The sequence below is a fragment of the Nanorana parkeri genome, unplaced genomic scaffold (genome assembly GCF_000935625.1).
Source record: "Nanorana parkeri isolate BGI_ZX_2015 unplaced genomic scaffold, ASM93562v1 scaffold746, whole genome shotgun sequence".
NCBI classification, from domain to species: Eukaryota; Metazoa; Chordata; class Amphibia; order Anura; family Dicroglossidae; genus Nanorana; species Nanorana parkeri.
Genome location: NW_017307014.1, coordinates 484876 through 502156, shown reverse-complemented (window position 1 = coordinate 502156; position 17281 = coordinate 484876). Strand labels below are relative to the sequence as shown.

The window sequence follows — 17281 nt, the reverse complement described above, 5'->3', positions numbered from 1 at the left end:
TATTCCTGCCTCTAATAGGGCCTATGAGCACTCCATATTCACTACAGCACATCCATAACTCCATGTCGGTTAATAAGCAAAGTACATTTAATTGCATAGATCAATGTGTCATAACTAGATTACAAAAGCCTCTGCCCTCCAATCACTTTAGTCTTTTTCTAGTTTATATACTTATTTCTCTTTATTATTTTGTTTTGTAAGTTGTACATAGGAAAGCAATATTCCGCCTTAGGAAACATTAAAACAGGCTAATTCCAGAACACAATGGACCAACCATTGTTACTTCAGCTAATAATAAGCTATGCATTGCATATACTATTCTGTATGCTTTTATAATCCATGGGCAACAAAAGTTTGTCAGTATTGCAGTGATGTGAGTAGCTGTTAGACAGTCTTCCAATGCAGAGAAGCTCTTTAATCTAACGGAAATACCAAGATGGGGTACAATCTATAGGAGGTTCCTCCCAGATGTTCTCCAATCTCTGAGCCCAGTTCATAAGCATTTCTTTTCTTTTTGCTTCTGTCACATATTCTGTTGCATAACATATCTGAGGGGCGAGAACTTGAAATCCACAGAAGTGCATTATGCCATGCTGCAAATGTACCAAAAACAATTTTCAGCAATACAGATGTATTACAGCAAAGAATGATACAGGTAAACATTATTTGTATGATACAATATAATTCATCACACGTAAAGGCTAATTCATACCTTGTTCCATGTTATACCCTAAATGAGTAACTTTACTGATCTTCACAAATACGTTTCTGCTGTGTCAGAATATACAGCAACTACATAGTTTAAAAAAAATAAAATATATTTCTATCTATCTATCTATCTATCTATCTATCTATCTATCTATCGATCGATCGATCGATAGATAGATAGATGGATATATATAGATATAAATATACAGTATCTTTAGCTAGACCTAATTTAGAATACTGTGTCCAGTACTTAAGACCTTGGTTACAAAATACATATAGATAAGATTGAATGGGCATGGAAAATGGTGAAAGGTCTGAGGGATGAAATATCAGGAAGGATTGCAGGAACTAAATATGTACAGTCTTCAGGAAAGAAGGGGATGAGGGATTGAACCCTTTAAATACATTAAGAGTATTAATAAAGTATTTTCAATATGAAGCTAAGATCAAGAACATTGTGACGTTATCGATAACTAGCAGAAGAAAAGTTCAAAACTGATAACGTGTTTATTTTGCTGAAAGAGTATTTGATGCTTGGAACATACAGTACCTCCAGCAGAGGTGTAGTGAGTCAGTCAACAGTAAGTGCAGTTAAACATACTTGGGACAAACATGGAATTATACTCAAGACAAAAAAAAGGTTTAAAGAAACAAACCCACAAAACAAATAAAAAAGGGGCAGACTCGATGGACCGCTTGGTCTTTTTCTGCCATGTCTCTTCTATGTTTCCATGCTACCCCAGTTGTCCCGACAGGAAGTGAGGAGAACTCTCCCAAACAGCAACATAATCAGCAATATAAACCTGACAGATATTCTAACCTTTCCTGTTGTATACAAAATAAAATAAAACATTTTGACTGGAGTGCATATTAAGCAGTCCTTAAGGCTCTAGTCAAGTAACTGTGCCTAGGCTGAGGGGTGTATACTGGGAGAACAGTGTCATGACTCAGATAAAAGGTATGCTACAGATAAAAGGAAAGCATTTTCTCAGTCTCCTTTACCCCTGTGATCACTCATTTGGACTGTTGCAACGCTGTTTCTGGCACAAAGAGAACATCAGCAGATCTATTTAAGACACAATTGTGTGTATGCAAAGAAAAAATAGACTATTTTGCACACAAAGTTTAGGTTTACATAACTGTGTCATTTCTAAATTAATGAATTGTTTAGGATTCTCCTCATATTCAATAGTTTTGGCAAATCTACATGAAGTTTTATAGAGATCGTGCAATCAGATTGTATAGTGTATAACCGGCTTTACACTAATATGGTATGCATTTCTTTTAAGAAGTTATTTAGCCTTTACTTGTTAGTTATTCAGCCTTGCACTGTTTGCAAATTGTAGTTTGCCTGACTGGTAATCTAGTAGCCCTGTATGACAAAAACAGAGTATTTATCATTTTTCATAGATAGTGCATATGCATGGCACATAAGGTAAGCTAGAAATGTGGGACCTAAGGAGACTATGAAATGTAGACACTAAATGTGATGGGTATTGCACTGCTATTGCATGGTCATTGCCTCCCCCTGGTGTCAGTGGAAGGACTTGGCAGCACTTGGTGTGACAGCAAATACCTAATGGCAGCAATGGAGCCCTGTGGAACACAGATACCAAAGGCGTGCACTCAGTATATACTGCATTTATTGTAAACTGCTAAATTCAGGCATCTGCAAGTCTAAAATGCCAAATTTAAATGCATGTAAAAGCAAACTAGAGGATGCTGGGGACATTATGTACTGCCAGCCTATGTTGTCTGTTTATTTGCAACCTCTAGATAGATAGTACGCCCTCAGCGTCCCCACGTCCTATACACTGTGTATAGAATGTGATAACTCAAGGATCCTTAGCCACTGCAGCAGAGGGGGATAGAGGCTTCGGGGACTGGATTAAGAGGATAATGTGAGATAGAGCTGAGTATAACGTTTTTTTAAGCACCTAGACAAAAACAAGCACTTATCCCTTGTAGTGTGGGAGTAGCCCTACTGCAAGGGTTTAGAACATTTTTGATTGGAGTTCTACTTTAAGGTTCAAATCCTGAAAATGTTTTATGACCCCTTCATCAGATGGATCTAATAGCCAGCAACATTTTCTGAGTTTTTTTAAACTTGAATTTACCAGAGGCAATCAACGTTTATTGATGTAATCTTTTAGGGACATGTATAGTGTCAATCATATAATATCATGTTTGCTGCATAGGTTAATAACACTTTTTTATTAAAAAAGAGGAGAAAAAATATTTCACAGTAGTAAGTTCTATATGTCATTTGCATTACTAACTAGTAGAGATTTAGCATCCAGTAAAACAAACATAGATAACACACCATAATGGGAATCCTTATTTTAAAAAATGAGAGTCCAAAGAGATTTAAAGATTACAGTCACATGGCTGAAAATAAAGACTCTTATTCTAGTATTAAAGCTACTGTATGTGAACTGTAAAGAACAAGAATCTTTGTCAGTTTACCTTTCTATTGTAAACAAAAAAAGGATTTTAATTTCAGACTCCCTGACATTGTATATACTGTATATATATAACAATAGAACTTCTCTCTTGGATGCACAGGACCATCTTAGCTTGGCAACAGTAGAGCACGTATTTTGTTTATATTGGATGTAGGAATTATTTAACGGTCATTGCTAAATATTAATGCTCGGAGCAGTCCATAATATCAGGGTAAACTAGCACTGGGGACTGTTCTCCTACATCCAGTGTGCAAATACCAAAGTGCAACTGCCAAACTATACATGTTCCTTCTCTTTTCAAGACATTGTTCTAATTTTCAAAGACAAATATTTTTAAGATTAATGAAAAAATACTTACTTGAATAGGCCAAAGAAGATATCGGATATCTCCACTTGCTCCTTCTGTGCTAAACATCTCTTCAGTTCCTCCAGTTGTAAGCGAAAGAAGTGCTTTTTTACCCTGCCCAGCAAAAAAGGAACAATAACCACCTTCAATGTGCATAAGCCATGTGATCTTTTATTCCTGCTCTTTACTTTCCCTAATATTCCTTAAACTGCTACATCCACCATCAACCATCAACAGAACATACAGTAGCAAAACCACTGTGCCATTTTCTTGTTTTGAATACTCTGATATGGGCCTTTACCTTTGTAAGCCAGTGATGATGGTCCATTACACTTTATACTTGGCTGGAAATATCTCCAATGGTGACACCTTAGTATAGCTGTGAAAGATTTGAACAAGCATATTACATGTGAAAGAGAAGTAAAGCCAAACTTATTTTTTGGCTGTACTTCTCTTTTGGGGCACTGGGGTGCATTTACTAATGTACTCCTGCGACCCATGTTAGCATATAGTGGGCTACTGCCCACTATATGCTGACAGCGCAGAGCCACGTTGCAGCCAGAATAGCTCCCAACAATATTGTTGGGATCCACCCCACTGCCTGACTGTCAGCCTGTTCTGCCTCTAGTGACTGACAGTCACTACTCTTTGCAAGTAGGAGACTGTGAGCTGAAAAATCAGCGGTTACATGATCTCTCAGCTCTCAGTACATAGAGCCAGTATGTGACAGCCACAGTGCCCCACACCAGCTCTAAGTAATGGGAAGATTATATTTTATTCTCCCAATACTTCCCAAAAAAAAAACCAGTGGGCCTAATAAATTCTCATTAACCACACAGCCAGTTTTGATACATCCTGCAGATGTCACTGCAGAAAGTTTCCTTTTTTTTGCCCTGTGTGTTGTCCCTCACAGTGCTGCAAATGTTTTATACAACATCAGGCAGACCAGCCACCAGCATCATGGAAACGAAACACAGGGCGCTTATCTACTGTTGGCGGGATCCATTTAGAAGATTACAGAAATTTGCCTCCATCCAGACCTGTGCAACCTCCTGCCAACTGCCTTGCTGCTGCAACCCACACTCTGATGTTAAAGTAGGGTACAGTTGTTAAGTGGGGACTGAGTACTCTGATGTGAAGGAGGGGCTGACCACTCTGATGTGAAGCGGGCTCCTGATGAGGGGGGGGGGGCTCCTAATGTAAAGGGGGGATTATGATGTGAAAGGGAGGCTCCTGATGTGAAGGAAGGGCTTCTGATGTGAAGGGGGACTCCTGAAGTGAGAGGGGGCTTCTTATGTAAAAGGGGGAACGCCACTTTTTTGTGTTTTTTGTGTTTTTTGTGTGGTGTCCCCCCTTAAAATATGTACCAGACCCCTATCTAGGAAAAAGGTCTCATATGGATTTTGGTCTCATAAGGGTCTTCACGTGTTGTTTTTTAAATTTTTAACTTTTTTTACATTTTAGACTGGGTACAGGGACTGAAAAACACTGATCTATTGTAATACATGTAATGCAGAAAGAAACTTATTTTTAGCACAGTAGTTGAATGTAACACTTTTTTCAACCAAGTGGTTGTACTGTGTCATCCAATATATATTCACCTTCAAGAGTCCAGTCTCATAGCAGCCAGGGAAGTCAAAGGCAAAGCCTTGAACAAATACTCGATCTATCCAGCCCTTCATGATAGCAGGAACGCTGAACCATTCTTTCCTCCAGAATCACCTTGAAACCTCCCAGTTCCAGGATCCCAACAAAATCCAGACAATCCCTTGCTTCCTGAAACGTCCCAGGTGATCATCAAATCCAATTCTACAGTGGGATTGCCACACCACAATACCACAATATATAGGTTATATGTAATGCTCTTAACAGCAGCACATATACACTGAGTGGCCAGATTATTATGACCACCTGACGTTTGTAGGCAAATTAGCTATAATTTCGCACTGAAGTTGCTAGAGGGCCAGACCATTATAAATAGGGACACAGGTTGTTTACCACGACAGTAGAAGTGATTTGTTTCTGAAGATATGGGTAAACAACGCGATTTAACAGCCTTTGAAAGTGGGATGATTGTTGGCGCTCGGAGCCATGGAGTTGTATCAGCAAAACAGCAGAATTTATTAAATGTTCAAGAGCAGCGGTTGTTAAAGTGTTTAAAGACTGCACTTGGGCTGTCTAATAAATTGTGACCTATACACTGACAGATACTTGAACATCAATTCACAAATCTGATGTATATATAAATAAATATATAATATTATTGTATTATTGGTATATGGATTTTATTTTACTGTGTGTGTGTGTATATGTGTGTGTCTGTGTATGTATGTATGTATATATTGTGACGTTGGGGTGGTTAGCACATATGGTGAGCGCTTAAGAATGCAGTCTACTCGCAATATCTTCGGTTTAAGGGCTCGGTAGCCCACTTTTATTCAAAACAAAGTTCATATCCATCTTGGATACCCTCGCAGGGGTTGTTCAACATAACATTCTTGCAAGGCTTCAACACAACACAATAGCAGCCTCCTGGCTTCCACTTTAAACAGTAGCACATCTGACCCACTGGTCCTCTTTGAAGTGCTGACCCACGCTGATACTGGTGGCCCCTCAGGCTCACGGCTCTTCTAGCCTCACCAGTTCTCTCCCAGCCTCCCTGGCTGTCCTAGTGTGCCTCCAGCACACTTACTACCTGACTCCTCTCTGCCTTCTGGGGGTGTTCTCCTGACACCTGAACACGGTCTGTTCCTCTTTCCCAGCAGGAGCTAATTCCCCTAGCCAGCATCCTTTTCTTAATGGCTGTGCACATCTGTGCAATTATCGAGTGCTGGCCACTGCTAAAGCCTAGACCCAGGACTAGGGATCTCATCTTTCCTCCAGAATCACCTTGAAACCTCCCAGTTCCAGGATCCCAACAAAATCCAGACAATCCCTTGCTTCCTGAAACGTCCCAGGTGATCATCAAATCCAATTCTACAGTGGGATTGCCACACCACAATACCACAATATATAGGTTATATGTAATGCTCTTAACAGCAGCACATATACACTGAGTGGCCAGATTATTATGACCACCTGACGTTTGTAGGCAAATTAGCTATAATTTCGCACTGAAGTTGCTAGAGGGCCAGACCATTATAAATAGGGACACAGGTTGTTTACCACGACAGTAGAAGTGATTTGTTTCTGAAGATATGGGTAAACAACGCGATTTAACAGCCTTTGAAAGTGGGATGATTGTTGGCGCTCGGAGCCATGGAGTTGTATCAGCAAAACAGCAGAATTTATTAAATGTTCAAGAGCAGCGGTTGTTAAAGTGTTTAAAGACTGCACTGTAAGCCGAAAATCTGGGTCTGAATGTGCGAATTGTGGCCGTCAGCGACTAGTCAATGTTGGGGCAGTACTATTAGTCTAATGTTCTAAATGCTTACAGGAGCGAAAAACACTTTATCAATATGCTGCTGCTCCTTCATTGGCCAACCAGTGGAATGTCTCAGGGAAAGGGGGCATGACCAAGCTGTTTTGCCTAATGGCAGTTGAAAAAATTGAGTTCACTGACCTGGCTGGTCTCTTTGTAACGGGTGCTTGGATCGCAAGCAGGGACATTGCTAGGATTTTAAAATGCTGGGGACACCCTGGGCCAAAACTGCAAGTGGTAAATTAGTGGTGTGGCCAAACTATGTCACTGTGCCACTGATGGCCTAAGGACCATTTATAAGAGTACCTTTTCCCACAGAAGAAACTGTAGGTCAGCCTTGACCAATGGCATTCAAAAGCAAGTGTATACAGTGTTTGAGTAAGTTATCTTATAAAGTAAACAAAAATCAGTTTGTAAACTCTAGGTACCTGAAGGATGACTAAGTCAGCTTCATGGACTTTTCTCTGCTCTTCAAGAATATCCTCACATAAGCAGCCTTTCTTGAATGCTTCCTTTGTCTCTGTTCCATAGCTGAAGTGTCGAGGATTGCACAGGTCTCCTACAAAACCAGAAATAAAATGTCCCTTACCTTTCCTTTATAGCTGCAATCTATAAAGCACAATGAATCCACGTGGAGGCTAGAGTAGGGTAATGCAAAGCAACATTGAGTCCTCCACCAGCCTTTGACAGACATGAAAGCAACCCTGAAACAACTGAGCCTAACAGGTCCAAGGGCAGAAAATCCTAACCTCTTACCATAAGAAAGGATATAATGTATGAAATTTGGCTTGAAATTCAAGCTATATAAACACTCTGAAACATATTTATGACTTTATTTAAAGTGTATGTAAAGCCAAAACATTTTGGTTTGGATAGAGAGGGGAAGGGTTAGACCCTATGCCTAGTTTTTATTGCTGTTTGTGCCCCCTTTAGGGGAATTCACCATCCATTGTCACCAAGACAGAAAACAAAGGGAAATCCTAAATGTTAGAAATGTCATGTAAGCAAGAGGTAAGGAGAAACCTTTCAATGGGTCATATGTTCTGGAGACAACTGTCTAAAATGGGAATTCCCTTTACATTGGGGACATGACCACTCAACATCTCACTAGCTTTCTTATTTTATGTTACCAAATAGGAGGCTCATGGGTTTGTGACAGGCTTTCTCTAACATTACTATTTTATATTAACATACATAATACATAACAAATACAGGATACACATTTTGTAGTGTTTTACAAACACTATTTGCATATAAAATATATTTCTGGATCTACTGACCCATATTTTTGTCTAGATTGCTTACACATTGTATTGTGTCAGGCTTTCTCTAACACTACTATTTTATATTAACATACATAATACATAACAAATACAGGATACACATTTTGTATTGTTTTGCAAACACTATTTCAGACAATATTTCCTGTAGTTCCTACCCCTGAAGAAAATAATGTAATTTCCCTTTCTCAGGCATCCATGTAGAGGCACTGGGGCTAATCTTGGTAGAAGATTGTTAACCTATTATTATTTATGGTGTTATGAGAAGGCCATAGAACCCAGAAGAAATTCACACAAACATGGGAAAATCATACAAACTCCATATTGATAGTGTCCCTGGTGGTAATAAATTAAGGACAATAATTCTGCAAGACAGTATTTCTAACTATGTTGCCATGCAGCCTCAGCATGTTATCTTTAAAACGGAACTGAACCACAAATTTAACCGGTCCCCCGGACAGTTTCCTTCAAGGCATGTTATCTGCCAAGGTTGCCAGTGTGCTTATTTTAGCTCTCAACTGAACTTTCAAGCCCTCATATGGCTGGTGTCATAGCTGATTGCATGTGCAGCACCATGGCAACTGCAATCCAAATAGAGGCTAAGATTGCACCTTCCTTGGCTGTAAAGGATAGGAGGGTATAGTTTTAAGAGACCCGAAGTCTGTTAAGTTGATGTAACATCCAAAAATAAGTGACTCATCATGTTTACCTGTGATGTCATTTCTGGTTGCCGCTGCATTAAATTTCATTGCATACAGATCAGAGACTGTAACACTGCATCCCTGTTTGCTTAAGACATCCACTACAATATTCTTTAGAGATCCATTCATTGATTTTGGCTCTTGGTGAGCATACACAATAAGAACGTTTCTACCTATTAAAACAAAAATATGAATGTTTTAATGGCAGTTTACAAAACAATGCAACAGCTACTTAGGTTGCTTGGAGTATTCTATATTTGTAGAAAAATTAGGCTGTTGGATGAGAATTAGGTTACCCATAGACATACGATAGTAATGATGGTAACTGCCTAAAAAAATGCACAAACAACAGAACCAGACAATATAAAACGGATGTTTTTGTTTACAGAAAATGCACATGTACGTTCTCCCAACTGAGATGAGAAAGACAGACTCCTTTTAGCACAAAGTATGTATACAAGAGACGCACTCCTGTCACATGCCCAGTTACGGGGATGTGCTTTTCCCTACAAGTGCTTTTGCATTCATTTTTTTTAGTTTCTAATGAAAGGTTCAGAGTATGAAATCGTTCATTTTTTAGAGGTCCTTACCTCAAACTGAAAAGAGGAACTACTGAAAGGGAAATCGGGACAGAGTGATGTGTTTTCAAAAGCAATTCAAATAGATCCCATCGCACTGCTGAATAGATATAACCCAAAATAATGGGTGGGTGCTGAGATGACAGCAGATGCCTCTGCAGATCAGTATCACGTGGTAGAAAAGTCACTCGTACTCAAATGAAAATTTCAGTTTCCAATAGAGAGACAGTTGAAGGTATGCATGTTGTATACAATAATTATCTTAAATTGGCCTTGAAGACCATGGGCCTCCCAATTGCTTTGAAACACCCACTACCATCCCCTTTGGGTCATGTCAGATAGGAATTCCACTGCTGGCAACACATCGCCAGTAAGAAAATCACTATTACCATAGCAGCCCAGCTTGTGCTATGGGGTATGTGCAGGAAGGCTGGGATCTGTGGGCAGATTAGGCCAGGTGATAGATGCAGCGGGCACCCCTTAAGGTTAAGGATGCACCTCTAACCAGCAATTGCCACCCACCATGCTGCTTTCTATGCCCTGGACTCCTAGCGCCAGTGCTGGGAAGCTCCTTAGTCCAGTGTGGCCTCAGCACAGAAGGGTGAGGAAGTCTATCTTTACTTACAATTTCTGGTCATGGTATGCTTTTCACATCATAGAGTCACAGGTGAAGTCTTTTATAGACTTCCTCAGTGTGCTCTGCCATGGCGATGGGCAGTGGTCTGAAGAAGTTGTGAAGAAGGTAAAGAAAAGGGGGCTGAAGGGGTTAAGAAGAAAAGGGGGCTTATCTGAGGTCTAAAGGAGTTAAGAAGGAAAGTGGGGTGATCTAAGGCCTATAGGGGTTAGGGAGGAAAGCAGTGGGAGATGTTCTGAGGTCTAAAGTAGTTAAGGAGGAAACCGGGAGAGTTGACCATATCATTTCTCTGACTACTGACACCAGAACAATTTTCCCTCCCACTAATGCTAGGGCATGTTTTCCAAACGCAGACGCTAAGCCATTTTTCCCTCCCACTGACCATTGAAGCCAAGCATTTTTTAATCTACGGATCATGCCTGCCACTAACCAGTATTGCATGGCAGTTTTTTTATACTGAACAATGATGCTAGGCCTTTCTCCTTCCACTGACCACAAATGACCTCCATCAGTGGGACATTTTTTTCTCTTTTTCCAACTGACTTAAAGGAGAACTATGAGATGAGTGATTTCCACTCACCTCATAGTTCTAAGCCGACCTGTGACAATGAGACTGTCACAGGTCGGCTCAGTAGATCGGGAGGTGAGGGAACACATACCGGGTTCCCTCACCTCTCGATCCTGTCACGGCTCTCTGCCGTGACAGGGGGAGGGGCTGGATTCCCCTCTCCCCGCTCCGATCTGCCAGCGCTGACTGGCGGAACGGACGGGGAGGGGGCGGGTACAGCTGGCTCTGCCTCTAGATAGGCAGAGCCAGCTGTCACTCACGCAGCTGGGTGGATCCCGTCATCTACGTCGGGATCCGCTCCAGGTGCGGCGTCTCAGTATACCGTGAGCTGTAGCTCGCGGTATACTGAGCTTAGGGTAACGGGAGGACGCTAGTTTGTGTCCTCCCGTTACCCTAAGGAGAACTATGGGGAAAAACACTGACCCCATAGTTCTCCTTTAATACATTGGTAGTCAATGTTTGGGATTGTTTTTTTCTTTTTACTCACCAGCATTGTAAGGGGCACTGTGTTACATAATCCTAACTGCTGAACTCTGTACAAAGTGTTACAAACTCCTGAACAAAATGTCTATTGTTTAATCAGTTGATGGCTGGTAAGTATTCCCCAACAATTTAAATGAGGTTCTTCTGTAAGGCAGGCTCAGACAGAAATACATATGCAATGGAAGAGTTTTTTAAAATATTATTTTGTTTTCAGGTTTATGTGTGTCTGTAAGACCCTTGCCCGTGGCATAGTAATGATAGAAAAGTATTTTGTGGGTACAATGACAGCAGCAAATGTGTGCAATGTGTACAGTGAGTAACATTAGACTCTATTTGGCTGATAGTAAAACATGTGTGGATAGGAATGGCTGCCAGAGAGCTGCAATACAGCAATGTTTTAGGACCCCCCCCCCTCCCGGCAGTGTCTTTGCAAAGGTGTCCTCTCTGCCCCCCTTATACTCACCTTGTCAGCACATTCACTCACAACTTCTTCCGTCTCTATAGCCAGCCTTAAAATCTAAGATGTCAGTGACTATGTGAAATGGTGTCGTCACTCATATGTGACAGTGCTTGGGCTGGCTTTAATACTGACCACTGTCACAGGAGAGGTCACATAGTCTCCCATACCCAAAAGCACCAAGTATTGTGTCTTCAGCTGTGGAGGAGGCAGGAGATAGAAATTAGCCTTGATACCATGAATATAACTAGGTTGGAGGGGGCCACTTTGCAGAGACTGTCAATTTGCTCCCCACTTTTCCTTTTGTTCTGGGCTCCCTGAATGAAAGACCACCTCCCCCTCCACATGTTAGTACTTCAATATCATTACCATGTGCTATTTAATCCTTCATCGCCTGCCATGGTAATTAGAATGTTGTACAATGGTGTGTTTTTTTTTCTTTTTTCTTGGGAGGGGGGTTTGCATTCAACATTAATATAAATATAAGACCCTGTGATTTTTAGGTATGCCACTGCTTACAACACTGCAGAATCTGGCTGGTCTGGATAACAAGGCAGTGTCTCGCAAAGAAAAGTTAAGCAGTCTTTCAGTGATCCTGGTACTGGTGAGCTGTCGCCAGGGTGCCCTTTTTTAAGATTAGTTTTCAAACTTGATTGCAAGCTTGGCCAAACTGAGCTTCTGTTTATTGCTATTATTTGCTAATATTATGGCCACCAGATCGATTCTTTATGTCTGACCACCCTTTGAAGTCTAAGACCAGCCTTACATTGCTTTTTTTTCATGTATTTCTTAGGTCATTTCTGGCCAATGCAGGGATTAACCAAAAAGGTAAATTGTAACACCTCATTTGTCCATGTGGAACACTGAAAACAAACTCCAAACAAGAATATAGAAAAAAAAAACACTACTCTTCTAAATCTGCTCATCAGAGCTTTATGCACATATGATAATAAAATATTTTATCAATACAAGAGTAACAAGAAAAATATATAAATAATATTATATGCAGCATGAAAGGCATTAAAAATAAGAAAAAATATCTCCTAAAACACCAGCAGACAGTTTTATTTAATTTCTCATACACAAGGACATCATTATAGGTCCTCCGCGCATATTCCTTGTCTCCACTGTGCAATAATATACTAAGACAACTGTAAGATTAACGCAAACATAGCACGTATCAGGTTTTTTTGTCTTTCTGTGCGAACATTAAGAAAGCCCCCCTTCTGCCTTTCCTTCTGACAAAGTATATTAGGGTTGTCCTCTCCATAGCACTTGTCAAAGCTCCCAGCAAACTCTGAAGGGAATGTATCAAAACTGGAACAGACAAAATCTGGAGCAGCTGTGCATAGCAACCAATAAGCTTCTCTTTCATTTTCAAATCTTAATTGAACAAACTTAAGAGAAAAGCTGATTGGCTGCCATGCACAGCTGCTCCAGATTTTGTCTGCTCCAGTTTTGATATATTCCCGCTCTGAGTTTTGGCTATAGGAATCAGCCCCACCAGCTCTTCCATCTTCCACAGCAGGGTTTAAAGCCTGAGTGAGCTATCACCAGGTCCAGCCAGACATTTTCATCTAGGTCAGGGTATCCTTTAGGCTAGGTAAATACAAACCTCCAAAAATTCAGCAGTAGCACATGTATTCTGGGGGCTCCAGTAAAGCTTTGATGGGACAGAACTGCTAAACTAAAATTATATTGGTGCCACCAGTATTAGCTTATATTTTCTGCAGGCACTATCGTATAATTACTTTACTGTCCAGAATAACTGTTGTGAGAGATCGGGTATAATGCATTTACGACCTTGTATGCGAAGCTGTAAATGTCTCATGTGGTAATGACAAAGCGAATGATAATACTGCTCCATGCTGTACAATTGACCTTTGCAGGATAGACCTTCCGGTCGGAGCAAGGTATCAAGCTTAACAATGAAAGGCGTAAATGCAGGAAATTAAAACACTTTACTTACCTGGCATTACTGTCATTGTCCTTTTTAGTGTGTTTATAGGATGCAAAGCTCCCAAATAATTTCTGCACTCAAGAAGCGGCTTAAAATTATGTAATTAAGTTATGCTTTTAAAAAAGTCTTCTATCTGCAATAGCTGAAAAGCAATCCAGTTTAGACTTCACATAAAATAAGTTTCATTGGTAGAGCATCTGAGTGCGAAAAGCATTGAGGCAGTAGCTCAGTCACTTATTTAATTTGAAAGAGAGCATCAGAATTTTCTTAGTGCTTTCCACTTGCTGAAACACATTCCCTAGGAAACAAGAACGGTGTTCATCGGTTCCACTCTTTGTCTTGTGCGGGCAGCTGGTGATCATGGCAACTAGCAAAATCAGGGCAGAGCTCGAAACTGTTCACTTCCACTGCCAGAGAGGTTAACAGCTCAGGGTTGTACAATCCTTTGTAATACATAGCAGCAGCAAAAAAGGTTAAGGGTCTAATATAATCCCTGGAGCGAACACTTCTTTTCAATGAATGTGAATTTTCAGCTCTTTGGAATGTATTACATAAACACTTAAAATAGCATAATCCCTCAAAACAAAAGAATGAGGCCAAAGGCTTTTCAACTACATTTTGCGCTCACATTGTTCTGTGATAAGATGATGAACCAGCGAGAGTTGTGTTGCCCCTTTTTGTACTGACCAAATTTGAGCACACACTGCAGCTCTTTGCACAAACTGACACATATGCATTCAACTGAACAAATAGGATTCCCACCTGACCAGCAACTATAGGACCAGAGCTGTATGGAGACACCATGTTGTCCTAGGACACCCCTGAATGATGGTGCCTTTTGTACAAGCTCTGTCCATTGTATCATGCAGTAAAAATGATGAAAATATACTGGAGAAAGAATGATATCTGCTCTTTATTAACAGTCCAAATCTCAGCTATAAACTTTACATTTTATGACCACCAAAATGTTCTTGTGGGGGAAAATTGCATGTAGTGACGGTGTTAACCAATATCCAGCAATCAAGCAAAACTGACCGTCACATCATTGAAAATGGTTCTAACTTAAATGGAAAGATTTTGTAGTGAAACATACACCAATATACCAACATTTAAGGGCCACATAGGGTTCCTTCTTCAGTGACAGTCCACCCAAAGTTTCACAACATATAATACAATTAACCATATGCTATGGGCTTCTGGTGAGAGCATGACTGCTCTATATGCAGAGCTACTTTTTGACTGTATACATGGCAACAAATAAGAGAAAACATAATTGGGTTGTTGTTTCTGGAACATCAGAGTCAGTCAAAAAATATCTGTAATTTTTGGTAGAATAATAAATGGTGAAAACTTCTTTCACTTTTTTCCATCTGTGTCCCTTTGTGGAGATTTTCCTCTTACTTCTGGTCCTGTGAGGGTAAATGTCTCCAAAGTGAGTGAGATGCCCTCTTCCCCTATCCCAGTAATAGACCTCGACAAATAAAGAGAGTCAATTTCCCTAATACAGACATCTACACTCTCCCGGATGTTCCGGGAATCTCCCGCAATAAGATAGCGGCTCCTGGACTCCCGGGAGGGAAACATTTTATCCCGGAAAGGTTTACTCTGCTCTACCTAGCAGAGTAAACATTTCCCTGCTGTTTGGTTTTTTTTATTCTGACATCGGGCCGCAGATCACTGTCAGAAAAAAAAGACAGCGTGGAAATGGATAACTAGATTGCTATTGGCTATTTCAATTTTCAATAGCCAATAGCAGGCTGGCTATTGCAACCGCCCTCTGCTGCTGTCAATACGCAGAGGTGGACCTGAAGTTCTCCATCAAGTCCTCCTCTGCCGATTGACAGCAGCAGTGGGCGGGTGCAATAGCCAGCGTCCTATTGGCTATTGAAAATTGAAATAGCCAATAGCAATCTAGCCATTCATTTCCATACTGTCTGTGTTTTTTTTTTAACTCTGATCATCCGCAGGGGGGTGGGATCCCTCATCCCACCCCCCTGCGGATGATGGGGGTTGAGGGCACCTCCCTGAAATGAAAAGGGCACCTCCCTAAAATGAATTCTTTCAGGTTGGGATGCCTGCTAATACGGAAAAAGCAATAAACAAACAACAGCATTCCCTTCACTCACATGCCTCTATAGCTAAAGAAGAACACCACTGACAGGTCCTCTTTATAGAGACATTAGGGGTCTCTGAGACCCCTAATGTCACCTGGGGACCCCCAAAGAAGCTGATGAAGCAGAGATCTGCTTCATCAGCTTCTTCTCTCTGGCTATAGCAGCCAGAGGACTGACAGGTGAATACGGAAGTGATGTATTACACAGATGTATTGACAGTGTCAGGAGAGAGGAGGGGAACCGGTGGCATACCTCATCCCACCGGGTGAACGTCCCATCCTCTCTCTGCCGGCGTCCATCACATAGTCAGACCCAGATATTTATGTCCCACCCCAGCATGCACCACTGGCAAAGAAATTCCTAGTGATTGAATGAAGAGACATAGATATCTATATCCATAACATTCCATTATTGGTTGCTCTGCTCTTTGGCAAGGCTACACCCAGCAGCAGGCAGATGCAATCAATATGAAAATCCTTAGGAAAAAACAAATGAGTTCAGACTATGTAATGAGCTAGACTGGCTACACTCGTAGCAAACTAAATTTAAGTAGTCACCACGCTTTTGGTAAAGTGGCATATACTTTATGAATGCTCCCATTAGTATTAAAAGAGATTAAAAAAGCCTATTAACTGTGTAGAAGCTCCACTAGCATCACTATCTGGCCCCAACCCGCTTCCGCGATCTTCATGGCTGGCTTATTTTCAACTCCAACACTTTGTGGATGCATTGTCTGTGTCGGGCACTCTCTATAGGCCTCTCACTTTTTTAGGACCTGTGCGCCTCTGGTCTGCCAATCCAACGCCCAGTTTCGCTACTTTACCAAGCCTTAATCACCGTGCACAGTGGAGATTCCCTATACTTCTTTTCCGCTTGGGAACAGGAGTTGGAAATCGTACTCTCGGAGGATGACCGTCACAAATGCCTATGCTTTACACATAAACTCTGCATGTCAACTTATGCACAAGAACGGAACTTTAAACTGCTGACCCGATGGTACAGGTCCCCGGTCAGAATGCACCAGATCTCCCCCACGTACCCGGACAACTGCTGGAGATGCCAGGCTGGACCGGGCACGCTGGCCCATGTGTGGTGGAGTTGCCCTCTGCTTCTGCCCTTTTGTCGAGCTATCTCACACGTCTACTCCAGAGTTACTTCCATTGATCTGCACATTACGCCGGAGATGGCTCTATTATCGGTCTTTCCGGGCTCTATCTCTAAGGTGAAGAAATCACTGCTTAGATTCTTTATCATTGCGGCTAGAGCCTTAATCCCTCGCCATTGGAACTCCACTGTCATCCCATTAGTTGCGGAATGGACAGCGGAGATGTGTCGCCTGATGAGATCGGAAGAGCTCATTGCGGAGAGAGCTGACAGATCTGATACGTTTCTGACCAGATGGAGGCCGTGGATTATGTTCCTAGATACGGAAGAGTTTCGGACGTTGCGGTGAGTTCAAGCAGACCCCGCTAACAACCCAACCAATTCGGGGTTACCTTTAGGGGTCTTCCCCCCGAGTTCTACAATTCACATACTATAATGATATGCGGACATCTCCGACCTTTC

At 41.3% G+C, this 17281-nt stretch overlaps 1 protein-coding gene across 1 annotated transcript; it reads right to left on the bottom strand.

The window, feature by feature from the left end:
• Nucleotides 1–373: 373 nt before the first annotated feature.
• Nucleotides 374–13669, bottom strand: NQO2 (NAD(P)H quinone dehydrogenase 2). The gene is made up of 6 exons (XM_018564348.1): nt 13611–13669; nt 8930–9094; nt 7354–7499; nt 5121–5222; nt 3532–3633; nt 374–593 (listed from the first exon to the last, which is right to left on the bottom strand). The coding sequence occupies exons 1-6, from the start codon at nt 13624–13626 to the stop codon at nt 420–422; spliced, it is 705 nt and encodes a 234-aa protein (XP_018419850.1). The 5' UTR covers nt 13627–13669; the 3' UTR covers nt 374–419.
• Nucleotides 13670–17281: the final 3612 nt, after the last annotated feature.